Here is a 27,155-nt window from a genome sequence, read left to right as displayed (position 1 = left end):
CCACAGCCCCAGGGAGGGTGATCCTCACACTAATATTTTTCCCAGTTGATATCTGGATTGATTTGATCATTCGTTTCTTCACTGTTTGTGGGGACGTAGCTGTACACAAACCGGTTCAAAATATACAATCGCTGCGTTCGACAACAATTCACTGTGAAGTGCTTTTTGCCGTGAGACCCTGCGTTAAGTGCAGAGATTATTATAACACAACTTATAGTGGTATCTTTTAGCCCCGGACGGGCTTAATCTATCCGGCAATTAATGGATCAGACTCTATTCTGAGGTGCCAGGGCGATTTGTTGAGTGTGTGCCTGCGGTGTATTCCCTGCCCTGTGGTGTTCTCGCTGATACCCTGCTGCGAGCCTAATGCATTATCGCACCGTATAAAAACCCCACCAGAATAAGCCGACAATCACAAACCCAGGAGCCACAGCAGAGACGAGAGCTGAACCTGCCTCGAAGCTCCGTGAGCAACAAGTGCCTGCAAGGTAAGGACAGTTACTCGGAGCTTTGCGCCCGTGTTGTAAATCGCTCGAGTGCTTTAACTGGAATCCTGTAGCTCAGTGGTTAGAGCACTCGGCTCGCAAAGCTGGGGTTCGATTCCCGGGCTGATCGGGGCGAAAAATTGGGGAAGATTCCTTACTCCACACGCACACCTCTGTTTACCTAGCGATAAGTATCAACTCAGTCAGTTGTCAGTCGATTGATGGATAGCTTTTCCGGGGTAATAACCCTTCAAAAAAAAAACTAATAAATTAATAATGTGGTCACAACAGTTTGTGGGGACGCTGCTGTGCGGAATTAACTGCCGCCTTTCACCCACAAAATACTGTCGCTACGCTTTACAGTGTATCCTGTAGAGCGCTTTGAGACGTCTTGAAGACGTGATAAGGCGCTGTATCAAATGTGAGGATTATTATTATTAAGGACAGGCCAGCGCTTGCTCTGGGTTTTGCGCCCATGTTGTAAATGCCCGGTTTAACTTTAATTGCGCAGAGAGTAACAGCCGTGTCTTCTTACAGAATGTCTGTCCTCGGCAAAAGGCTGTTATGGCTGGTTCTGATCCTGGCCGTCCTCACCGCCCTGACCTCAGCACAGCATTGGTCCATCGATAACCGTCCTGGAAGGAAGCGTGGCACAGAGCACATGATTGAATTCCTACAGGGGGTTTGTATCCCCAGCAGTTTCACACCCAACCCCACCCCCTCCGCCCCATTCTCTCCTCTTGAAACTGATCCCAATCGCCATCCTCTCAATGCTATTTACATTGTTATCATTATTTCCTTAATAAGACATAATGTCCACAAACCACACAGTCACTTCACTTTACAGTATATGCTGTGAAGCGCTTTGAGATGTCTTGAATAATAATATAATAATAATCCTTGCATTTGATACAGCGCCTTATCACATCTTCGAGACGTCTGAAAGCGCCTCACAGGAATATACTGTAAAGGGAATTGACTGTATATTCGTGGGCGAAACATGGCAGCCAATTGCGTACAGCAGCGTCCCACAGACCGTCGTGGATTAAGTGACCGGATTATAATTATTTTGTTTTCTTTCTTGAGGGATTATTATCAGACGTGCGCAGTAAGGAAAGTTGCCGGGAATCGAACCCAACTCTCGAAGACCCAACTAAAGGCGCTATATCAAATGCCAGGATTGTTATTATTATTATTATAAAAGACAGTCACTGAGTTGGCCAAAGAGATACTCAGCGAAATAGAATGGGGAGAGCGCCTTCCTGTGGCAACACCGGGTTTCACATGGTCTGGTCAAGTGTCTGCGTTGCGTGTTGAGGTGCCACAGAAGGCGCCTCTACACCCGTTCTATTGCACTGAGGATCTCTCCAGCCACAGAGACAAAATGTAATAGTCCTGGCATTTAATATTAGAGCCTTATCGCGTCTTTGAGACGTCTCAAAGCGCTTCACAGAATATACTATAAGGTGAATTGACTGTCTGCGAAACAGAGCTCACTCTCGCTCAAACCCAGAGAGGGAGAAACACATTCATAGAGATTTTAAGCTGCAGGTGAGGTTGGCGAGAATTTTTTTTAAATTGCAATCAAAACACTGTTCACCGCAGGTCACAGGCGAAGTTGAGGAGCTGCTGCAGAGCAGAGGAAGAGCTACCGTTGAGCTTCCAGAGTGTCCAGGAGACAAACCGGTAAGTGCGAAAGCAACAGCGAGCGCCCGAGATATATGCTACATGTGGCAGCAAATCCCTGTAGAGCGTGTCAAGACTAAACTCTCCATCACACCAGTTCTAGCCAGGGTCCACTGTTTCCCTATCGCCAAATGGATCGATATCAAGATCCTCACACTCGTTTTCAAATCCCTTCACACTCAGGCACCTCTCCCACCTGCTCAACCCAATCCCCAACCTGCTGACTCCGCTCAACTGGCTCCCTCCTCCTGCATGTCCCTCGTGGCATCTGTTCCACCATCGGTGGCCGCGCTTTCAGCCACTATGCCCTCAACCTGTATTTCCCCATCTCACCGCTTTTCCTTCCCTATCGTCAGGTCGCGCTTGAAGACCTTCCTCTTCGACCGCACCTACGGTCATCTCCTGTAGTTATTGTTGAGATGGTTGATATACAAGGCTCGATCATCTTTTGTCTTCCAGGAAAAATGGTGTTAAGAAAAAACATGTAGCAGTGGAAAAACAGTTGAGCCGATGAATGGAGTGACGGGCGCTCATCGATGGGATCGCTGATCCGCTTCAATCACTCACTCAATTATGCACTCGCGCACTCTCTGTAATCTGTTAATCTTTGCCGAAAGATTTGAAGCAAAGGAAAATAGGAAATAAACTCTTTCCACTCTTACACACGTGCCTTTGCAATTTAATAACAAAAATAAATGAGTATTATTGAATAATAAATGATTAGTTTACAGCTGAGAAAGTTGCTCTTCAATAAAAAAAGAAATTTGGATCAGGCGCTATATCAAATGCCAGGATTATTATTATTAAATCTAATGCCAGGATTATTATATTGTATGTTGCCTACAGCTGGAGAGATACTCACCCAAATAGAATGGGGACAGCGCTCTCCTGTCAATGCAACACTGAAAGGCAACACGTTTTTTCTGACACAAACTCCAAACAGACACAGAGCAGTTCCCTCGTACCAACACTAACAATAATAATAATCCTGGCTTTCACACAGCGCCTCATCACGTCTTCAAGACGTCTCAATGCGCTTCACAGGATACGCTGTAAAGTGTAGTGACCGTGGATTTTGCAGGCGGGGAAGGGAGGGGGCGAGGCGGCAGGATTGAGGGAGAGAGAGAGTGGCGATGGTGGAGGCAGCAGGTGAGGCAAAGATTTTCCCCACTTCCATCTCTTTAACCCACATTAGCACATTACAGCGCTCCCCCCTCCCTCCCCCCCCCCCACCCTCACCTCCCCCTCCCTCCCCCTCCCACACACACAGAGACACGAGCACAGATTTGTTTAAAGTTTTATTCCCATTGCCATCCACAAGGTCAATGCACACACTCAGGAACACGTGCACACACACGTGCAATCGTAGCTCCGCTCGAGAATCCCATTCATTGACATGTTCCGACCTGATATAATTTAACACAACTTTACAGTGGAGGGTGTGAGGGGGGGAGGGAGCTAAATAAACCCAAATTTATGTTATTTTCTTTCTAAAATATATATACAACCTATTATTGATGGAGCCAAAGTGAGTCTGTCTGTCTGTGTGTGTGGGGGGGAGGGGGTGACAGACGGCGTGGGGATGGGGAGAAGGGGAGAGAGGGGTCAGGATAGATAACGGGCTCTCTCTCTCTCTGTTACCTTTTTACTAGTGAATAAAATTTCCCCACTGTGTCGGAGCGATGGACAAACTCCTGCTGACACAGGTTAACAAAACATGTAAGACTCCCACTCGCCCCCAAACATCCCCTCGCTCCCCCCCCTTGCCCCAATACACCCCACCCTCGACCCCTTTCTCCCGTCATTATTTTGTAGCAGCAAAAACAAACATTGAAACCTCCGACACAGTTTTAAATTAACATGTACAGACTCCGCACTCGCTCTCTCTCTCTCTCTCGCGCTCAACATTGTTCTTCCCTTTTTTTAATGTCAATCAAGCCTTTCCGATTTATTTTCCCCCGTTGGGAAAACTGGGAAGTAGATCTGGTTCGACTCCAAGTTTTTCCCAACAGGAGGGGGAAAGGAGGGGGAGGGGGGGAAAAAAGGAGGGGAATGGGGTAAAGGAGGGGGAGGGGATTGGGGGATTTTCTCCAGTCAGGAAGGGGTTCAAGTGCTCCGCCACAGGCTCCTGTTGGGTGAAGGTTGGGGGTTTCCCCCTTTGAGCAGCTCTGTTCTCCCTGCAGTGGTCGGGGGGGACGGGCGGAGGTACTATTCCGCTGCTATTCCGCTCCCCAGCCCGGCCCTGGGGGAGCCCCCACCTGCGATCGTCGGCTCTTGGGGGGCGGAGGAGGCGGGCGCGACCCCCGAGACTCTGTCTTGTCCGGCAGCGGTGGAGCATCCTGAGAAACAAGGCATTGTCACTGTCACACTTACTCACACACTCTCATGCACTCACACGCACTCACACACTCACACTCACACACTCACACAAGCTCACACACTCACTCACACACAACAGTGTTACTGTCACTCACTCACACGTCAGTCATAGAGTCCCTCGTACACTCAGTCGCTCACAGTCACACTCTGTCGCACACTCATAGACACACACTCAGTCGCTCACACTCGTTTGCTCACACAGAGTTAGTTTGGGTCACGGATGCTGCGAGTGAAAGGTGTGAACTCACGCCAGGTGTGTGGAGGGAGTGCCGCTGGCTGGCATGTTTTGGGGGGGTGGGGGGAGGGGGGCTGCTGTCTGTCAATCTGGTCTCAGCATCTGTCTGCAGGGTGGGGAAACCTGGGGGGGGGAGAGAGAGAGAGAGCAGAGGGGAGAGAGAGGAGAGAGAGCAGATTAGGCAGTAACAACCTTACATTTACACAGCGCCCGTCCCATGGGGTAGCGTCCTGGGGCGCTTGACAGTGGCGGAGTCTGACCCCGAGCCAGAGGGAGAGGGAGGGGGGAGGTGACCTTAAGCACAATCAAAAAGGAAGGTCTTTAGGCAGGGATTTGGGAAGTGGGGAGGGGTTTTATGGGGAGGGGGTTGGAGGGGGTGAGATTTACATCCAGAAACAGCTGAGAGGTTCTTAACGTCCACTTAAACATCTTAATATCTTAACATCTGCGTGTAGGGCAGTTGTCCCCCCCCACCCCCAACCCAGGACACAGCGCTGAACATACTCAGTGTCCTGGGGGTTGTCGGAGCCGGGCTGAGGGGAGACAAACCCTGCGAGAGCTGAGAGGAGAACTGGAAAGAGGACAGTCGTTTGTCTCCGAACTGCAGGCTCTTCGGTCTCTGGGGGCGGAGCGGGGATAACTGGGCAGAGGAGAGATCGGAGAGAGTCAGTGTGTGTTGTTAACCCCCCTCACCCCTCACCCCCTTATTCCTACCTTCCCCCACTCACCCCCTCTCACCAGAAGCCCCTTACCACCCCCGCTCACTCTCGTCCACCCCAAACCCCCTCACTCCCCTCCTCTCCCCTCCCTCACCCCGAAACCCACTCATTCCCCTTGTCACCCCCACTCACCCCCACCGTCCGAACCCCCAACCCACCGCCCAACCCCCCCCACCCCAAACACTCACCACCTCCGAGACGTAAACCTTATCAGACGAAGCCGAGAGCTCACTCCTCACGTCCCTCTCGAAGATGACCTGGGATTTGCTGATGTTCTTCTCCCTCCTCCTGGACCTGCTGATCCTGAAGTCCATCTCGTCCCTGTCCAGCCCGTCCTCCCCTCTGCTCAGGGCCACTCCCCTCTGCTCTACCAGAGGCTCCAGTACTGAGCTGTGGGCATGAGTTGATGTCAGTTATCACGTCATCAAACCATGGACACACACGCGGAAACCCGTCACCGTGACCAGCCGGGTGTCTGACACACTCAGAAACCCATCTCAAGACCCTCCTCTTCGACTGCACCTTTGGTCACCTTCCGATACCTTCCCTCCCTGCCATCCACCCTTCCCGATCCCAGCACCCCACCCCCCTCCCGGCTCGGTCCAAATCCCTGACTGTCCTATCCCAAACGCCTTGGGATGTCCTCCTACGTGAGGCGACATCTCAATGTAATGGATAGTTTGTTGGTGTTGTTGTCGCTCCGGGAGGGCCAGAGACTCACCCGTTGGAGTCGGGGCGGGAGGAGGTGCTGTCTGACGAGGCTGAGGAGCTGGAGGTCAGTGAGGAGGTGACCGAGACGGTGGAGAGGCGACGGAGGGTGGAGGACATTATATAGGGCAGCACCACTGAGCCTGAGCGGCTCCGCTTCCTGGCAGTGAAGGACGAGGCCTGAAACAGGACAGATACCGTCGCACACAAAACACACATGTCAATGCTCCATAGATCCAGCAATCCATCAGCCAACCAACAACAACCACAACAACTTGCCCCTCACGTAGGGCAACGTCTCAGAGCGCTCGGAAGTGGCAGAGCACGACGCCAAGCACAGGGGGAGATGGAGGAAGGGGGGGAGGTGAACATGAACATGGTCGGAGAGAAAGGTTTTCAGGTGCGACCTGTGGAAGATGGGGTGGGAGGGAGGGATGAAGTGGTTGGATTAAGGGAGAGTGTGACAGTTTCAGGCATAGCGACTGAAAGTGCGGCCACTGATGGTGGAAGCAAGAGATGAGGGACAAGCAGGAGGCCAGAGCCAGTCGAGCGGAGGCAGCGGGTAGTGGGTTGAGGGTGAGCAGGTTGGAGAGGGAGGGAGGTACCAGGGCATGAAGGGAGTTTAAAACGAGTGTGTGAGGATCCTGAAATTGATCCAAACCAATCAAGTCAGCCAGGGTCTGACCCACACGGAAACCCGTCACCGTGACCAGCCGGGTGTCTGACCCACACGGAAACCCGTCACCGTGACCAGCCGGGTGTCTGACCCACACGGAAACCCGTCACCGTGACCAGCCGGGTGTCTGACACACACGGAAACCCGTCACCGTGACCAGCCGGGTGTCTGACCCACACGGAAACCCGTCACCGTGACCGGCCGGGTGTCTGACCCACACGGAAACCCGTCACCGTGACCAGCCGGGTGTCTGACACACACGGAAACCTGTCACCATTGCTTAAGTCTCCAAACCCAAGTGAGAATTCCAGGCCTCCCACCTACACATGGAAATCCCAGAGACAGATTGTTGAAATGGAATGCGCTCTCTCTCTCTCTCTCTCTCTCTCTCTCTCTCTCTCTCTCTCTCCCTGGAGGGACACATCCTGTTTACCTAATTCTGGAGAGTATTAGGCGCAGGTTGGCAAGAGCCAAGGCTTGGAGGGAGCCCAGAGTGCATTGGGTTAACTGCTAAAACCACACATAGTTTGGCTATTGAGAGCGTTGTCTGACAAGCTTAACCGCTGCTTGTCCAACTAGGACAACAACAACAACTTGGATTTATATAGCGCCCTCCACACCGGACGAAGTCTCAGAGCTTCACAGTAACGGATCCCGGGGCCGAGCCCGGGGCGCAGGAGGAGCCGATGAGTGTTGTTCAAGAAAGCAACCATCCCTCCCTTAGCTTGTCGCTCACCAAAGTGATAATTCCGTAGAGCTTTTCCACTTTCTCCTTCAGTTCCTTGAAGCAGGAGGTTATCCTGTCGTGAAGAGGTTTCAGTTCTTCCGTGGATTTTTCCCCGTGGATCCTGATCCCCTCAGTCAGTAACGGGATCTGGGGAAGAAGGTAGAGATTTCCTCATGAATACCTCAATCCTTTTTTTTGGATTGTTTTATATTATATTATTATAATGAATGAACGAGGCTAAATATCACACGTTTTTCCAAAGAGATGCTTCCCTCCCTCCCTATTGCCCACCCACTCACCCCGCACACCGCTCCCCCCACTCTTCACGCTGTTGTCCCCCCCACCCACCTGTAAGGCGACCAAGTGTTTCAGTATATCGATTTTCTCCTGGTCTTTGGGGTGAGTTTGAATGTACTCAGGAGTGAAGAAGGCCTACAGAGGAAGATGACAATAATAATCCTTGCGTTAGATACAAAGCCTTATCACATCTTCGAGGCGTCTCAAAGCGTTTCACAGGACATACCGCAAAGTGTCGTGACTGTGTATTTTGTGGGCGAAACGCGGCAGCCAATTGCGCACAGTAGCGTCCCCACAAACAGTCGCGGGTTGAGTGCCTAATAAACCGGCAAACAACTTGTATTTAGAGAGCGAATTTACGCAGGGCAGAGTCTCGGAGATTGAGACTGAGACTCAGTCTCTCTGGAGGAGGGGGTGGACTGAGGGGTTGGGGAGGGGGTGGTCTTTGGAGGGGGATCAGCGTACCTTTTCGTAGTTGGCAAAACCGCCCATGACCGCAGGATCCACAATACCGTTGAGAAGCATAGAGAGCGGGTGGACAGGTAGTGAGCGATCCCAGGTGTGTTGCTGCACCAAGTTACTGATCTTCTCGTTGACCCGCTCCATGGCCTCAATGGCATTTTCCAAAGGGCTGATCTCCTCCTGGACGCAAAGTCACAGGAATAACAATGATATAAAAATCCGTGACATTGAATCCAGTGCCTTTCCTGTACAGGAAGAACTTCTCCAAACTCTTCACAGGAGTCAACATGTGCTTCTATCCCCCTCTCCTCAGTGCTAAAGTCTAACTTCTAACTTCACCCACAAAATGTACAGTCATTCCACTTTGTGAGACTTCACAAAGACATGATGAAGCGTTGTATCAAATGCAAGGATTTAGATTGCATGTAAGTGGGTTAGAGTGTCAGAGTGTTGAGATTAATAATAATAATCCATTGCCTTGATACAGCGCCTTATCACATCTTCAAGACGTCTCAAAGCGCTTCACGGGATACACTGTAAAGTGAATTGCCTGTGATTTGCGGGCGAAACGTGGCAGCCAATCGCACACAGCGACGTCCCCACAAACAGTTGTGGATTGAGCGACCAAGTGATTATTATTATTCAACAACAAAAACAAAAATTTACATTTGTATAGCGCCTTTCACGTTAGGAGGAGGTCCCAAGGCGCTGGATGGTCAAGAAATAAATAATACATATATATTTTTTTGAAGGGATTATTACCCCCAGGAAAGCGGCCCACCAATGGACTAATATAATAACGGGCAAAGCGTACAAAGCGAGAGAAACGCTACGTACAGACGTTGAGGACTTGACTTCAAACCACTGCAAAATCCCCGGAAACTTGTAAGCTGTTGTGTACGTCACCCGTTCAATCCACATGGTCTGTCGGGGCGAGAGTTAAAGCGTCGGAGATGTTAGTGTCTGTCCTGGCAAACTGTACCCCATTACCCTCCATCATCCCAGCACGGCACCTCTGACCCCAAAATGAGTGAGTGAGTGAGTGTGTGAGTGTGAGCGAGTGAGTGCGCGTGTGAGGGAGCGAGTAGGTGTGTGAGCGAGCGAGTATGAGTGAGCGAGCGAATGAGTATGTGAGTGAGCGAGCAAGGAGGGGAAGCGACGTGAGGTGGGGGTGTTGGGGGCAGTGCTGAAGCCCAGCCCCCCCTGTGCCTTGGGACGTCCTCCCGACGTGAAAGGTGCTATACAAATGTAATCTTGTTGTTGTTGTTGTTGTGAGGGACGGCCAGTGAGACGATCTTACAGCAAACTCGTTATGAGGATCTTTTTCTCCTTTCCTGAATGGCCGGGAATACTGGAACTGCTGCACCTCGTTCACACGGTAAAAGCTGCTCAAAGAAACCACACGTGTGAATACACACATAAACATAACAACCACAGCGCCCCCTCACGCAGGGTAGCGTGTCAGAGCGTGGCAGAGCATGATGCCGAGCCGGGGGGAAGGGAGGAGGTGACCGTAGGCACTGGTCGAAGAGGAAGTTCTTCAGGTGTGATCTGAAGATGGGGAAGGAAGGGGGTGAGGCGGAGGGATAGAGGGAGAGTTTTGGGGCAGTGGTGGAATGGAAAGGATAATGGACAAACAAGGCTGGGGGTGATCGACTGAACAGACATCAGAAAGACTTACTTGAGGATTTGCTCTGGGACAGGCTTGTCCTTGTATTTGGGAGGGAGGCTGAGCACTGGCTTCACAGTGAAACACTGGATATCTGAACAGAAGTTAAGCAATAGGACATTCAGCAACCGCTTGCGTTTATATCGCGGCTCTCACATGGGCCAGAGTCTCAGAGCGCTAATAGACAAGACAGGTCAGAGGCTAAGATTGCCAAGTTAAAGACAGATGCATTATAGAGAAATACTGGTTACAGAGACAATAATAATATTATTATAACTCTGTAATAATAATATCATAAAATATAAGAATATTATTATTATAAAAAATAGGAAACTTGCCTAAGGTTTCGCCCTGACCTGACCCGCCCGGGAATCGAACCCGGGTCCTCTTGCTTGCGAGCCGAGGGCTCTGAGCTACAGGACTCCGTGTGTTACAGTGAGAGGTTGCTCTGTGCGGTGGGGAGGGGAGGGTGGGGGAAGGTGGCACGAAGGATACACTGTTTGGGGGAGACTTTGAGGTCGTCCCCAGGAGGTGAGGTGCTGGTCATTTTCTCGGAGTTGGGAAACTGCGTGGCTAACTTCAACCGGAAATCCTCATAACGTTCATACTCCTTCCCGCGGTGGATAAACATTTTGTTCTGCGGAAGAAACAGATAATAACAATCCTTGCATTTGATATAGCGCCTTATCACATCTCAAAGTTCTTCACATAATATACTACTGTAAAGTGTAGTGACTGTATTTTATGGGCCAGATGATTGTGGGGTGAGGGGAGAGGAGGCGGCAGCAATAACAACAACAAAATTACATTTCTATATGACCCACAAACACTCAGGTTCACAGTCACGAACAGTGTAGAGGGAGCTTTACTGTGTCTCTAACCCTGACCTGGGAGTGTGGACACACAGTGTAGAGGAGCTTTACTGTGTCTGTAACCCTGACCTGGGAGTGTGGACACACAGTGTAGAGGAGCTTTACTGTGTCTCTAACCCTGACCTGGGAGTGTGGACGGACACACAGTGTAGAGGAGCTTTACTGTGTCTCTAACCCTGACCTGGGAGTGTGGACGGACACACAGTGTAGAGGGAGCTTTACTGTGTCTCTAATCCTGACCTGGGAGTGTGGACGGACACACAGTGTAGAGGAGCGTTACTGTGTCTCTAACCCTGACCTGGGAGTGTGGACGGACACACAGTGTAGAGGGAGCTTTACTGTGTCTCTAACCCTGACCTGGGAGTGTGGACGCACAGTGTAGAGGAGCATTACTGTGTCTCTAACCCTGACCTGGGAGTGTGGACGGACGCACAGTGTAGAGGGAGCTTTACTGTGTCTCTAACCCTGACCTGGGAGTGGTGGTGGAGACAGGGATGGACTTACCCTGAGGAATGAAGGGAAGCCTTGGCCATAACAGCCCACAGCAAAGTATTCGGGTTGTGGTCTCATGGCTTTCATGATGTTTTCATAAAACTTGGCTTGCTGTCTCTGTACAATACAACATTACATTTACACATTTAGGAGAGTGGCCGAAGGCCTGGTTGAAGCGGAGGGTTTTGAGACATGCCTTGAAGTAGGTAAGGAGGGATTGAGGCGAAGGAAATGTGGGGAATGGAGTTCCAAAGGGTGGTGGCAGAGAGACTGAAGGCCAGCCCACCGATGGTGGAGCGGGCTGGGCGGGGACGTGGAGTAGGCCAGAGCCTGCTGAGTGGATGGAGCAGGCAGGTTGATACCGGGTTTGCAGGTCACAGAGATAGGGAGGAGCAAAGCCGTGGAGGGCCTTGAAGGCGGGGATTTTGAATTCTATCCGGGCGGGAGGATGTGGCAGAGAGCTTCACAGGTGGGAGCGCAAGGTTGCGGTCAGTCTTACCAACAGAGAACTGAGCATCTCATACTCAAACATCTCATTCTCGTACACCCCGGCCAGTTCCTTGCTCAGCTGGATGGCATTTTCCCACATCTTGGAGCGAAGGGGAGAAAGCAAGAGAGAGAGAAGGGTTTCAGTGCATCGGTCAATCACTTCCTAAGACCTTTCCTTTGGGACCAAGATCGATTTGGATAAAGAAGGTAATAATAATAATGATAAGCGTTGCATTTGATACAGCGCCTTATCACGTCTTTGAGATGTCTCAAAGTGCTTTACAGGCCACACTGAATTGACTGTGTGTTTTGTGGGCGAAATGCAGCAGACAATTGCGCACAAACAGTCGGGAATTGAAGTGACCAATTTATTATTATTATTATTTATTGAAGGAATTACCACTGGAAAAGCGATCGCCAATCTGTCAAAGGTACTTTTAGCCCATCCTGACCTCATCCCACATCCTGCCTTACAATCTTCGCTCACACTGCCTTCCAAATCCCTTTCATGTCCTGGCACCTCCCTACCTCTCAGACCTGCTTAACCCCACAACCCACCACCTGCTGCCTCTGCTGGACTGGCTCCGGCCTTCTGCATGTCCCCCGTGCCCTCTGTTCCACCATTGGTGGCCGCGCTTTCAGCCACTATGCCCCTAAACTCTCCCTCTATCTCTCCTCCGCCTTGCCCGCTTCCTTCTTCAGGTCGCACCTCTTCGACCGTGCCTACGCTAGCCTGCGTGAGGGACGCTGGGTGCCTTTGCAAGTTGTTGTTGTTGTTCACACCTAGTCACCTACCTTGCCGTTGTCAAAGTAATGTAGGATTTCCTGATAAAGCTTCTCTTTCAGCTCTCTGTGTGACAGAGCCTGGGAATCCTCCCTACGGACTAGGTAACCCTCACAGGGATCATCCAACCACTGCACAGACAAAATAGCTTCAATATCATCACAGTTTATTATCCCACCCCCAACCCTTTTACATACAGTACAATTCATGGAGACTCTCATGTCGGGAGGACTTCCCAAGGCGCTGCACAGTCAGGGATTTGGCCCTGAGCTGGGGGTTGGGATCAGAATGATGGGAGGGCAGGGAGGGTGCGGGTAGGAGGGTGACCGAAGGTGCGGTCGAAGAGGAGGGTCTTGAGATGGGCCTTGAAGGAGGCAAGGGAGGGGTTGAGGCAGAGGAACTGTGGGATGGAGTTCCAAAGGGTGGAAGGCAGAGAGGCTGAAGGCCCCACCGGCGATGGTGGGGTGGGCTGGGTGGGGGACGTGTAGGAGGCTGACATGGGGGTCACCAGAGGTAGGCCATGGAGGATATAGAACAATCCTTGTATTTGACAACTATGCCTTTCAAGTCAGGAAGGCATCTCAAAGCGCTTCACAGGATTTCACTGCAAAGTGTAGTAACTGTGTGCTCTGTAGGGAGATCTTAAATGTCAGGGCACAGATGGAGAGCTTGGTTTAAAGTCAAATTTGAAGGATGGGGCCATGGCCAATGTAGCTCCCCCTGCCCGAGACCACTCCCTCCCCCAGCGCACCCCTTTCCCCAGTACACACCCTCTCCCTACCAGCGCACCCCCTCCCTCCCCCCCACCCTTCAAACAGGTGTCTCAAATGCAAGGGTTACCTGCAGAAGTTCAGCGTGTAACAGAAGCGTGTAAGCGGCCTCAGTATAGTTTTCACAATCCTTGTGCAGGTCGTGCAGTTTGTACAAGTACCTGTGTGAGTGTGAGAACGAGAGAAAGAGAGAGAGAGAAAGAGAAAGGGGCTCACGTATGGCACTTTATCCAAACCCTTGTGCAAGTCTAGGTGACAGTGATGGACAGTGTACAAAGCCTCTCACTTCAGAGCGCTGGACTATGCTCCACAACTCAGAGAGTGTTCATACACCTGTCTTGTTTGCCCCCCTCTCCATCCTTACCCACCCACTCCCCGCACCCCACAAATACACAGCTCTAAAACGACCGCCACAAATCTGGCTCTATCCTTTTTGTTTGCGTATGGGTTGGGTTGAAGAAAGCCCATTCAATCTCATCTCTTCCAAACACCCGCCCCCATCTCTCCCTCTCTCTCCCCCAACGGGGACCATACGCACAATCAAAATGGAAGGTCTTTAGGTGGGGATTTGAGGAGTGGGGAGGAAGGGGGCCAGGCGGAGGGCTTGAGGGAGACAGTGACAGCGTTTCAGGGCACTGTGACTCAAAGCACGGCCACCAATAGTGGAGCGGAGGGAACAAAGAACGAACAGGAGGCCGGAGCCAGCCGAGCGGAGGCAACGGGTGGCGCAAAGATTCCTCTCCCTCCATCTCTTTAACTCAGCAAAAAGTGGGCGTTGGAAGTACTTATGGCCTCTGCCCACTCACCTTATGTAGATATCCTCTCTTTTCTTTTCCTTATAGAATGTCTAGGCAAAGGAAAGGAAGCCTTAATTATTCATTGAAACATAGAAACAGGAGGAGGCCATTCAGCCCCTCGAGCCTGTTCCACCATTCCATGTGATCATGGCTGATCTATACCTCGAGTACAATTACCCGCCCTTGCCTCGTATCCCTTAACACCCTGATCTGACAAGTGGGGGTGTTTGGGAACAAGGAGGGTAGAGGGCGGGGAGGGTGGAGTAGGAGAGCACAGTCGAAGAGGAGGGTCTTGAGAGGGGCTTTGAAGGAGGTAAGGGAGGGAACGAGGCAAAGAGTGTGTGGGATGGAGTTTCAAAGGATGGGGGCAGCGAGGCTGAAAGCCCAACCGGTGGGGCGGGGCTGGTGCGGGAGGTGGAGCAGGCCAGAGTGGAGGGAGTGAACAGGTTGATATGGGTTCAGCAGGTCACAGGGGTAGGGCAGAGGAAGGTAGTGTGTGGAGGAGGGGGGTGGGGGGAAGTCGAGGATTTTGAATTCGCAGGACCCACTAGGATGTTTCCGGAACCTTCTCTGCCCACCCCACCCCTCGTGTGGGACCCACCAGGACGTTGACGGTGCAGCTCATGCGGTTTTCGCGGCTCTCGTCGTGCATGATGGTCCTGTAGTCTAGAAGGTTCTCCAGGAGGCTGCTCACCAGCAACACAAAGGCCTCTCCGGACACGGCCAGATATTTGTGCTTCCTGCAGTGTTCCAGCAAACTGTGGGGGGAGAGGCACGTCACCCCCTCCTCCTCATCCCCACTTTCCCTTCCTCCCCTCGCCTTCTTTCACCCTCTCCCCACCTTTCCGTTACCCCACTTTGACTCCCATGCCCTTTCATTCCCTCCCCTCTCCCCTCCTTTTTGCCACCCCCTATTCCTCACCCTCTACCCCCCACCCCCCCCACCCCTTCCCCCCTCTTTGTTGGATTGGCTACAGGTTTGGCTACTTGCATTTTCTCCAGCAGAGCTTTGTACTGCTCATCCCCACGGCCGCCCTCCACCTCTTGATCCACTTTTGTTATCAGCTCATATTCAAACTGAAAGGCAAGTAAGGAGAGAGATCAAAAAATCATATCACCAACAACACCAACACCAACACCACCAACACCAACACAATCAACACCACCAACACCACCAACAACATCAACACCAATACCACCAACACCACCAACAACACCAACACCACCAACAACATCAACACCAACACCACCAACACCAACACCACCAACACAACCAACACCACCAACAACATCAACACCAATACCACCAACACCAACACCACCAACACCACCAACACCAACATCACCACCAACACCACCAACAACATCAACACGAACACCACCAACACCACCAACACCAACACAACCACCACCAACAACACCAACACCACCAACAACACCAACACAACCAACACCACCACCACCAACACCAACATCAACACAACCACCACCAACAACACCACCACCACCAACATCACCACCACCAACAACACCAACATCACCAGTACCCACAACACCAACATCACCAACATCACCACCACCAACATCACCACCACCAACACCACCAACACCAACACCAACACCACCAACATCAACACAAACACCACCAACACCACCACCACCACCACCAACAACAACACCACCACCAACACCATCACCAACACCACCACCATCAACACCATCAACACCATCAACACCACCAACACCAACAACAACACCACCACCAACTCCAACACTGCCACCACCAACAACAATACCACCACTAACAACACCACCACCAACAACACACCAACAACAACACCAACAACAACACCACCAACATCAACACCACCAACACCACCACCAACACCACCACCACCACCACCACCAACACCACCACCAACACCACCAACACCACCAACGCCACCACCAACAACACCACCACTACCACCAACACCACCAACAACAACACCACCACCACCAATACCAACACCGCCACCACCAACAACAATACCACCACTAACAACACCACCACCAACAACAACACCAACACCACTAACAGCACCACCAACAACAACACCACCACCAACACCACCACCACCAACAACACCACCAACACCACTATCAACACCACCAACACCACCATCAACACCATCAGCACCACCACCACCAACACCACCACCACCAATAATACCACCACTAACAACACCACCAACAACAACACCACCAACAACAACATCAACACAACCACCACCAACATCAACACCACCAACATCAACACCACCAACACCACCACCACCAACACCACCACCACCACCAACAACAGCACCACCAACACAACCACCACCAACACCAACATCAACACCACCAACACCACCACTAACACAACCACCACCAACACCAACAACAGCACCACCAACAACAACAACACCAACACCACCAACATCACCACCACCAACACCACCACTAACAACACCACCACCAACACCACCACCACCAACAACATCAACACCACCACTACCAACACCACCACCACCAACACCACCACCAACACCACCAACACCACCACCAACACCATCACCACCAACACCACTACCAACATCAACACAACCAACACCACCAGCACCACCACCACCAACACCACCACCACCAACAACAACACCACCACCAACACCACCACCAACACCACCACCTCCACCAACGCCAACAACACCACCACCAACAACAACACCAACACCACCAACAACACCAACACAACCACCGCCACCACAAACAACACCAACACAACACAATCACCACCACCAACAACAACACCACCATCAACAACAACACCAACACAACCACCACCAACACCAACAACAACAAAACAACCACCACCAACACTAACACCACCAACACCAACACCACCACCAACAACACCACCAACAACAATGCTCTGTCTCCCCTTGTTCCAGGATGAACAGGAAGTTCTGTAGCTCAGGGGTTAGAGCCCTCGCCTTGCAAGCGAGAGGACCTGGGTTCAATTCCTGGGTGGGTCAGGTCAGGGCGAAACATTGGGCAAGTTTCCTTACTACACACACACACTGTTTACCAGCAGTCAGTAGGAACCCAGTTGTTAGTTGATTAGTGGATCACTTTTTCGGGAGTAATAATCCCTTCAAAATAATGTGTTTCGCCCTGACCTGACCCGCCTGGGAATCAAACCCGGGTCCTCTCACTTGCGAGACGAGAGCTCTAACCCCTGAGCTACAGGACTTCAAGTTCTGTAGCTTACTGTAGTTGTTACTATTATTCTAGTTGCTGTTGATGTTATTGTTGACAATTTTCTTGTTAATGTTGTTATTGTTGTGGTTATTGGTGTTGTGATTGTTGTTGTGATTATTGTTGTGATTATTGTTGTGATTGTTGTTGTGATTGTTGTTGTTGTGATTGTTGTTGTTGTGATTGTTGTTGTTGTGATTGTTGTTGTTGTGATTGTTGTTGTTGTGATGTTGTTGTTGTGATTGTTGTTGTTATGATTGTTGTTGTTATGATTGTTGTTGTTGCTGTTGTTATTGTTGTTGTTGTTATTGTTGTTGTGATTGTTGTTGTTGCTGTTGTTATTGTTGTTGTGATTGTTGTTGTTGTGATTGTTGTGATTATTGTTGTTGTTATTGTTGTTGTGGTTGTTGTTGTTATTATTGTTTGATTGTTGTTGTTATTGTTGTGATTGTTGTTGTTATTGTGTTTGTTGTTGTAATTATTGTTGTGTTTGTGATTGTTGTTGTGTTTGTGATTGTTGTTGTGTTTGTGATTGTTATTGTGTTTGTGATTGTTGTTGTGTTTGTGATTGTTGTTGTGTTTGTGATTGTTGTTGTGTTTGTGATTGTTGTTGTGTTTGTGATTGTTGTTGTGTTTGTGATTGTTGTTGTGTTTGTTGTTGTGATTATTGTTGTGTTTGTGATTGTTGTTGTGTTTGTTGTTGTTGTGTTTGTGATTGTTGTTATGTTTGTGATTGTTGTGTTTGTGATTATTGTTGTGTTTGTTGTTGTGATTATTGTTGTGTTTGTGATTGCTGTTGTTGTGGGGTGTCTTACCGCGTGGAAGCCTCTGTGAACGCTGTATTCACACTGCATCATGTCGAAGAAGATGGGGATGGTGGCCCTACGGAGCTCGGGCTCAGGGACGAGGGTTATCTCCAGGATAGGACCCACCATGGCTGGGATGAACTTGATTTTGTGGGGGCCTGGAACACAATGAGACAGACCCTCTGTGAACACAGCCAGCCAGGCCCGACCCTGAGCCAGGACCTATTCAGTTAACATCTCCCCCCATTCAAACCTCGCTCTCCTCCCACCCCCACCAACCCCATCCCCACCCCCAACCCAGGAGTGACACCATTAGCTGTTCCCCTGGCTCCTGTCTCTCCATCAGTTCATGTCTTGGTTGACATGAGAGCAAGCAATGGTATTAACTATCTTTATCTCATCCCCATATCAACCTGTTTGCTCCCTCTGCTCAGCAGCCTCCAGCCTGCGTCACGTTCCTCCCTACCCAGTCTGTCCCACCATCGGCAGTTGGGCCTTCAGCCTCTCCGCCCCCAGTGCGTCCCACAGTGCCTTCGTCTCGCTCCCCTCCCTCGCCTCCTTCAAGGCATGCCTCAAGACCCTCCTCTTCGACCGTGCCTTCAGCCAACCTCCTACCCCCCCACCCTCCCCACCAAACACCCCTCCAGATCCCAACCGCCAGCTCAGGTGCAGATCCCTGACTGTCCAGCGCCTTGGGATGTGAAAGGTTAAATACAAACGTAATTAGTTGTTGTTGTTGTTGTGCTGGTGAACAATATGGAGCAGGGTCTTGTTTCTCTACTCACCTAGATTGTACCACATATCTCTGACCTGGAAGCCAATCTTTTTTCTCATGTCTCCGTACCTAACAAAAGAAAACACAAGAGTTTCTGGCCCACCTCCCATTGCAAATAGATCCCATCTCTCCTACTCCTCCTCCTCCTCCTCCTCTTTTTTCTACCCCTGGCGGTGAGGGAGGGGTTTGCTGGACACAGGACAGTATTGGGGACCAAGACGATAATAATAATAATAGTAATAATAATAATAATCCTTGCATTTGATACAGCGCCTTATCACGTCTTCAAGACATCTCAAAGCGCTTCACAGGATATACTGCAGTAAAGTGTAGTGACTGTGTACTTTGTGGGCGAAACGCGGCAGCCAATTGCGCCCAATGACATCCCTATCGTGGATTGAAGCGACCAAATTTTTTTTATATGGAATTATCACCCCTGGAAATCGATCCACAAATCGACTATAACCGGATTGCTACTGACTGTTGGTAAGCAGAGGCGTGTGTGTGTGGAGTAAGGAAACTTTCCCAACGTTTCACCCTGACCTGACCCGCCTGGGAATCAAACCCGGGTCCTGTTGCTTGCGAAGCGAGGGCTCTAACCGCTGAGCTACAGGACTCCACATCGGGGTGGGGAGAGGGAAATTGTTGGCCAGGTCACTAACTGGGAGAAACTCCTTTCTCGGTTCAAATAGCACCACTGAGAGATCTTTAATGTCTGCCTGACCAGGGCACGGATGGGTGGGGGTGTGGGAGAGGTTTAAGGTCCACAAGTCGGAGCCTCCCCCCCTCCCCCCCACATCAGCTCAAAGCCCCACAAACTTCTCTGTAGGTGGAGAGAGGGGAAGAGCTTTGAGAGGTCTCCATAAGGCTCTCTTACCAAATGCAAGGATTATTATTATATTATGTTAGTGACAGAATGTGAAGCAGATGTTTACTTGTTGAGAATCTTGTTTCGTTTCTCTCTGGAGAACTCCTCGAGCTGAAGGGATTCCTGAACCAGAAAGGCCACGGCCAAGTGGAAATAATTGTTCCAGAGCTGCAATGAAATACAGAGAAAATCTCTCATCCTCTGTCCCAGCCCATCCCATCCAACAACAACAAGGACATGTTTCACACTGATAGGAACGTCTCAAAGCGCTTTACCGATAGGGAGGGAGGGAGGGAGGAGGTGAAGTGGAGGAATTGAACGGGATGCAATAAAAACAGAAGTCGCTGGGAACACTCAGACGGTCAGGCAGCATCTATGGAGAGTAGGGTGAGAGAGACAGCGAGCAAGGGAGGGAGGGAGAGAAGGAAGGGGCAAAGTGGAAGAAGGGAGAGAGAGGTTAAGTGGAGGAATTCCACGGATAGACTCAGCAGGTCAGGCAGCATCTATGGAGTTAGCTATGGGAAGTGAGTTAACGTTTCAGGCTGATGACCTTTCATCAGAATATCACAACAAGGGAATGGAGTTGCAGAAAGCAGGAGCTATGTACGTAGCGTCTCTCTCTTTCCCGCACTCTCTCCCGAAACTTTTGTCTTCAGAAGGTGGGTGGCCAGGGTTTGGGGGAAGAAGTTCCATCAATCTCATAGCCCCAGAGCAGTATTGAGCTATGATGTTCTTTTGTATCCGATGTTTCTGTCTCAGTCTCAGCTCTGGATCTCTGAGAGTGTGAGTGAGCGCATGGTGGGGGGCTGAGGGGGTCACTGGAAGCCAGGCTGGGGGTCTGTTACATTCTCGCTCCTCTCTTTCTCTTTCTCTCTCTGTCTCACCTGCAATTGAAAGTTGGCTTGGTCCAGGAATAGCTTAGTGAGGATTCCCGCAAACTGGCTGATCGCTCGAAGGAAGACCCTTTGGGAGGAATAATAATAATTATGATAATACTTGCATTTGTATTATCCTAACCTATCACGTCTTCAAGGTGTCTCAAAGCACTTCACAGGATCCACTGTAAAGTGTAGTGACTGTGTATTTTGTGGATGAAACGCGGCAGCCAATTGCGCACAGCAGCGTCCCCACAAACAGTCGTGCTTTAACCATTGAGCTACAGGACTCCACACAGCTTTATGTCACTTCGACCTGGGCAAAACAACAACAACAACATCTTTATAGTATCTTGGGAGATCTTCAAACCCACCTGTTCTGCATCATGTTGAGGACCATCCAATCCGCTGGGTAGACATTTTTCCCAATCAGGTCTTTGAACATAATGAAGGTTTCCATGAGGAAATCCTGGTAAAGAAAAGGCAGGAATGAAACCAGGATTCCTCGCCTCAGACCCACGAGAATAATATCAACAGTAATAATAATCCTTAGATTTGATACAGTGCCTTATCAGGTCTTTGAGACGTCCCAAAGCGCTTCCCAGGATATACTGTAAAGTGCAGTGACTGTGTATTTTGTGGGCGAAACACGGCAGCCGATTGTGCACAGCAGCGTCCCACAAACAGAAGCACTTTGAGACGTATTGAAGACATGATGAGGCGCAATCCAAATGCAAGGATTATTATCATTATTATAATTGGCATTGGTTCAATCGGTCGGGAACGAGATCACTGGATTGTGGTGGGGGCGGGAGGGCGACAGAACACGTCTCAGTCAGGCCCTCTCGTGGCTGAGATTGCAACGTCTCACTCACAATGATGTCCTGCCTAGTCTTGAAGGTGTTGATGTAATGAGTGTAGTGATAATCTTCCATCTGCTTCAGAATCGCTATCATACAGGCCACAAAGTTGCCCTGTGGAGAGAGGCGATGCACTTTGAGAGGTCTCTGTAAGGCTTTATACAAGAACAACAACAAGACGTAACATTGGCACAGCCCCTTTCACATCGGGAGGACGTCCCAATGCACTGGTCAAGGTTTTGGATGCGAGCTGGAGGTGGGCGGGGAGGAGAGGGGATCAGGGAGGGTGGAGGGCAGGGAGAGTAGGGGTAGGAGGGTGACCGATATAGGAACTGCTTAGCAACTATAGGAACTGCTTAGCGACCACATGATGATTAATGCACTGACTGTGGTGGAAGTCCATCCAACTTTGTTCCCAAATGCCATCATTCCCCCTTCTATCTTCCCTCCCTCCCACCCCCTCCCCCCACCTTCTGAGAGACCATCTTACAATCAGGTTGGATTGTCGGTTCATCCCAATCACCGTCCGGTTTATCCTCCGCAGGAGACGTCCCATGATCATTTGGACGTGCATCTGTGTCGGTCCCTGTAATGAGGGGCAACAGTGAGTCAACCCAGTGTCCGTCCGTCCCCCCACCCATCCCGCGCCCCCCACACACATTTTCTACACCCGTCTCATCACATGCAGTTCCGTAGCTCAAACGTTAGATCACTCGCCTCGCAAGCGAGAGGACATAAGAACATAAGAATTAGGAGCAGGAGTCGGCCATTCGGCCCCTCGAGCCTGTGCTCCGCCATTTGATTAGATCATGGCTGATCTTCAGACCTAACTCTGATTACCCATCCTGTCCCCATATCCCCTAATCCCTCTGTATTTTAAAAAATCTATCAGCCTCAGCCTTGAAGATGTTCAAGGACTGACATCTACAGCCCTTCTGGGGGAGTGAACTCCATAAAGTCACTGCCCTCTGAGTGAAGAAATGTTTCCTCAACTCTGTTCTAAAGGGCTGACCCTTAATTTTCAGACTGTGACCCCTGGTTATAGATTCTCCCACCGGGGAAACAGACCCTCAGTGTCTACTTTATCAGCCCTTTAAGAAATCGTATATGTTTCAATAAGATCTCCCCTAATTCTTCTGTACTCTATAGAGAATACAGCCCGAGTTTATTCAGCCTCTCCTCATAGGTCAGTCCCCTCATCCCAGGAACTAACCGAGTGAATCTACGCTGCACCCCCTCTCGGACAATATGTCCTTTTTTAAATAAGGAGACCAACACTGCACACAATACTCTCGGTGCGGTCTCACCAAAGCCCTATATAGCTGCAGCGAGACTTCCCTACTCTTGTACTCTAAACCTTTTGCAATGAACGCTAACTGCCGTTCGCCTTAGTTGCTGCTGCACCTGCAAACTAACTTTTTGAGACTGGTGTACAAGGACACCCAAATCCCTCTGAACACTAACACTATCTAATCTCTCCCTCTCTAGAAAATAATCTGTTTTTCTATTTTTTCTGCCCGGGTGAATAACTTCACACTTCCCCACATTAAATTCCATCTGTCACCTACTCGCCCACTCCCCGAGCCTATCTATATCCCGGTGCAATCTTTTTGCATCATCCTCAGAGTTTACTCTCCCACCGAGTTTAGTGTCATCCGTAAATTTAGATACGTTACATTCGATGTCCTCATCTGAATCATTGATGTAATTTGTAAATAGCTGAGGCCCAAACACTGATCCTTGTGGCGCTCCCCTAGTCACATCCTCCAATTCGAGAATGACCCGTTTATCCCTACTCTCTGTTTTCTACCCGTTGGACACTCTTCAATCCGTGATAATATATTCCCATTAATCCCGTGGGCCTTAACCTTGTGCAATAGCCTTTTGTGTGGCACTTTGTCAAATGCCTTTTTAAAATCTAAATATACTACATCTACTGGTTCCTCCCTCTCTATCCTGCAGATACATCTTCAAAACTCTGAAAGATTAGTTAAGCGTGACTTCCAGGACCTGAGTTCAATTCCCGGGCGGCAATTTTCCTTACTCCCCGGCCCACCCCACCACCACCACACACGCACACACACGCCTCAGTAGGAACCGCTTGTTAGTCGATTGGCGAATCACTTTTCCGGGTGTGATAATCCCTCCAAAAAAAAATACTAATTTGATCACTCAATCCATGACCGTTTTCAGGGACACTGCTGTGCGCAATTGGCTGCCGCGTTTCGCCCAAAAAATACACAGTCACTACACAATACAGCATGTTCTGTGAAGCGCTTTGAGACGTCTCGAAGACGTGATAAGGCACTGTATGAAATGCAAGGATTATTATTATTATTGATGGTCCTGTCTTCCTAAAGCATGGAGAGGAGATGGAGGAGGCGGTGGCTGGCTGGTAGGTAGTGAGGGAGGCGAGGGCTGTACTTACAATGTCCCTCCTGTCCAGCACCTCGAGCATACTGCTTAGCAGCTGACCACATGCTTCGTGGTCTGGCTTGTTAGTGTTATCGTCCAGTTGACCACTCAACTGATCGATCAGGAGGGTTAACAGTACATCCCTGCAATCTGTGAAGAAACCACAGACACTCATTAGCACCTTCAACAAGATTCCATTTGTAGAGCGCCTTTCACGTCAGGAGGACGTCCCAAGGCGCTGGACCAACGAGGTTTCAATGTTATAGACCTCAGAAAACCTCTGTCTTTCTTCCTTCCTTCCTATCACTCTCTTCTTTTCTACCCTCACCCCCCCACCCCACTCCCACCCTCTCTCTCGCTCTTCCTGTTTTCTCTTTCTACCTCTCTCTTTTCCTCATCTTTTCTTCTCTATCTCTTTCTTTCTGTGTTTTTTTCTTTAACTTTCTTTCTCTCATTTTCTCTCTCTCTTTCTCTCTCTCTCCATCTTTCTTTTCCTCCCTTGCTTTCCTTTTCTTTTCCTAATTCATTCCACAGCCGCTGCCGTAGAAATATAGGAAAATAGGAACAGAAGGAGGCCATTCAGCCCCTTGAGCCTGTTCTGCCATTCTATTAGATTATGGCTGATCTGTATCTCAATTCCAATTCCCCGCCTTTGCCCATATCCATTGATCCCCCGACCTCACAAACATCCATCCACCTCAGTCTGGACAATGTGAATGGATCCAGACATAATCCACAGCCTTTTGGGGGAGAGAGAGTAACAGATTCCCACTAACCCGTTGGGTGAAAAACTGCCCCTGATTTCCCAGAGACAGAGCCTGACTCACCAGGGTGTTTGAAGAGATCGCTCTCCACTATCTTACACATGCAGTTCAGCTTCTGTCTCACCAGCTGGTTGTCGGGAATGCTCTGGATAAATGTGGTAAACAGCACACTGGAGACAGCGAGAGAGAGATACAGACACACACACACACACAGAAAGAGAGACAGAGGTCAAATGTTAGCTGATAGGCAGCACATGTATCAACAACAACTTGCACTTATATCACATGCTTCACGTCGGGAGCGTTTACCAGTGATTTTTAACTCTTTTACCTGAGTTCTGTGGGGTCAAACACCAGCATCACATCATTGATAATGCCTGGCAGGTACTTCAGTGCAGCTCCCTGAACAACAACAACAACAACATGTTACATTTGTGTTGCGCCTTTTAGCGTCAGGAGGATGTCCCAAGGCGTTGGAACACAGAGAGAGAGAGAGGGAGAGGGCGAGAGGGAGGGAAAGACATGGTCGCTGTGCCTCAGTGTGATGGTAAGTCTTGCTATTCTCACAACAGCAGCGATCACAACACAATTGCTTATACAATATCTTTTGAGGTGGGGATGGAAGGAAGGGGAGAGGGAGGGAGGGGAGCGAGGGAGTGGGGGAGTGACTGAAAGGGAGAGAGGGAGCGGTGAGGGAGAGAGAGAGGGTGAGGGAGACAATTCACCCACCGATCAGACACCGTCCATCAATTACCACCAACAACAATTTGCATTAACACAGCGCCCTTTATGTGGGGTAACGTCCCATAGCACTTGACAGTGTGTGGTGTCTGACCCCCGGGACCAGGGGGGAGAGGGAGGGGAGGGTTCACCAACCTTAATCTTGATGGCTTCCTCCAGGGGTCTGTCCATCAGGGAGTTGAAGGAGAGGAAGAGTTGCCGAATGGAATCGTTGAAGGCGTTGTTGTCCGTTTCGCTGCCATAGATCCTGAAAGAACCAAGGATGCAGTTCCCGATAGCCTCTCCCTCAGCCAGAGTGGGGGTGGGGGGGTGAGGGAGGGAGGGAGGGAGGGAGGGAGGAGGGAGGGAGGAGGGAGGGAGCGAGGGAGGGAGGGAGGGAGGGAGGGAGGGAGGGAGGGAGGGAGGGAGGGGGACCCCAGCTGCAGTCAGAAGATCACAAGATCTTTTTTGGATGAAGACCTTTCAGCCCAAATTATTATTTTTATTTATTTACTTCTTTTTTTTTCTCCTCCTCGTCGCCCGAGTCCTCCGCTCCACCATCGGCGGCTGTGTCTTCAGCCACTGTGCCCCGAGGCTCTGGAACTCCCTTCCCCACTCCCTTCCCCTCGTTCCCTCTCTTCCTATTTTCAGGTCTCGGCTGAAGACCTTTCTTTTCGACCGCACCTTTGGTCATCTTTCTCCCCCTCCCCCCTGCGCTCCCCCTCCCCCCAGCCCCTCCCCCAGCTCCTCCCCTCCCTCCAGCCCCTCCCCCTCCCCCGGTCCTCCCCCCCCCCCAAGCCCCCCCCCAGCTCCTCCCCCTCCCCCCAGCCCCTCCCCCCAGCTCCTCCCCCTCCCTCCAGCCCCTCCCCCTCCCTCAGATCTTCCCCCTCCCCCAGCTCCTCCCCCTCCCCCAGCTCCTCCCCCTCCCCCGGCTCCTCCCCCTCCCCCCCGCTCCTCCCCCTCCCCCCAGCTCCTCCCCCCAGCTCCTCCCCCGCCCTCCCCCTCCCCTCAGCTCCTCCCCCCCCCAGCTCCTCCCCCTCCCCTCAGCTCCTCCCCCTCCCCTCAGCTCCTCCCCCTCCCCGGCTCCTCCCCTCCCCTCAGCTCCTCCCCCTCCCCACAGCTCCTCCCCCTCCCCGGCTCCTCCCCCTCCCTCGGATCCTCCCCTCCCCTGGATCCTCCCCCTCCCCCCAGCTCCTCCCCCCAGCTCCTCCCCCCAGCTCCTCCCCCTCCCCCGGCTCCTCCCCTCCCCCTGGCTCATCCCCTCCCCTGGCTTCTCCCCCTCCCCCAGATCCTCCCCTCCCCCGGCTCCTCCCCCTGGCCCTCCCCCTCCCCTGGCTCCTCCCCCTCCCCTAGCTCCTCCCCTCCCCTGTCTCTGCCCCACCCCTGCTGGCTCCTCCCACTCCCTGGCTCCTCCCCTTCCCCCTGGCATCTCCCCCTCCCCTAGCTCCACCCCTTCCCCCTGGCTCCTCCCCCCATGGCTCGACCCCAGGACCCGTTACTGTGAAGCTCCGGTGTGGAGGGCGCTATATAAATCCAGGTTGTTGTT

The 27,155-nt window shown here is 51.0% G+C and overlaps 1 protein-coding gene across 1 annotated transcript in view; it reads right to left on the bottom strand.

Moving 5' to 3' along the window:
* Positions 1-4,095: 4,095 nt before the first annotated feature.
* The window catches only part of dock5 (dedicator of cytokinesis 5), a 50,038-nt gene continuing 26,978 nt past the window's right edge, over positions 4,096-27,155 (bottom strand). The window contains exons 23-52 of the mRNA XM_042344459.1: positions 25,766-25,877; positions 25,221-25,291; positions 24,953-25,059; positions 24,139-24,275; positions 22,201-22,296; positions 21,726-21,824; positions 21,225-21,319; positions 20,860-20,938; positions 20,043-20,143; positions 19,118-19,176; positions 18,342-18,490; positions 15,239-15,324; positions 14,849-15,005; positions 14,257-14,297; positions 13,521-13,611; positions 12,692-12,811; positions 11,907-11,996; positions 11,420-11,524; positions 10,539-10,680; positions 10,056-10,137; positions 9,675-9,759; positions 9,212-9,298; positions 8,378-8,554; positions 7,964-8,047; positions 7,625-7,762; positions 6,226-6,392; positions 5,693-5,894; positions 5,290-5,425; positions 4,799-4,908; positions 4,096-4,510 (exon numbers count right to left, since the gene is read on the bottom strand). Of these exons, the coding sequence (XP_042200393.1) occupies positions 4,391-4,510; positions 4,799-4,908; positions 5,290-5,425; positions 5,693-5,894; positions 6,226-6,392; positions 7,625-7,762; positions 7,964-8,047; positions 8,378-8,554; positions 9,212-9,298; positions 9,675-9,759; positions 10,056-10,137; positions 10,539-10,680; positions 11,420-11,524; positions 11,907-11,996; positions 12,692-12,811; positions 13,521-13,611; positions 14,257-14,297; positions 14,849-15,005; positions 15,239-15,324; positions 18,342-18,490; positions 19,118-19,176; positions 20,043-20,143; positions 20,860-20,938; positions 21,225-21,319; positions 21,726-21,824; positions 22,201-22,296; positions 24,139-24,275; positions 24,953-25,059; positions 25,221-25,291; positions 25,766-25,877 (3,325 nt within the window). The 3' untranslated portion in view covers positions 4,096-4,390. The remainder of the gene's footprint in view (positions 4,511-4,798; positions 4,909-5,289; positions 5,426-5,692; positions 5,895-6,225; positions 6,393-7,624; positions 7,763-7,963; positions 8,048-8,377; positions 8,555-9,211; positions 9,299-9,674; positions 9,760-10,055; positions 10,138-10,538; positions 10,681-11,419; positions 11,525-11,906; positions 11,997-12,691; positions 12,812-13,520; positions 13,612-14,256; positions 14,298-14,848; positions 15,006-15,238; positions 15,325-18,341; positions 18,491-19,117; positions 19,177-20,042; positions 20,144-20,859; positions 20,939-21,224; positions 21,320-21,725; positions 21,825-22,200; positions 22,297-24,138; positions 24,276-24,952; positions 25,060-25,220; positions 25,292-25,765; positions 25,878-27,155) is intronic.

Source organism: Callorhinchus milii, unplaced genomic scaffold (genome assembly GCF_018977255.1).
Source record: "Callorhinchus milii isolate IMCB2004 unplaced genomic scaffold, IMCB_Cmil_1.0 Scaffold28, whole genome shotgun sequence".
NCBI classification, from domain to species: domain Eukaryota; kingdom Metazoa; phylum Chordata; class Chondrichthyes; order Chimaeriformes; family Callorhinchidae; genus Callorhinchus; species Callorhinchus milii.
This window is presented reverse-complemented; position numbering and strand designations above follow the sequence as displayed.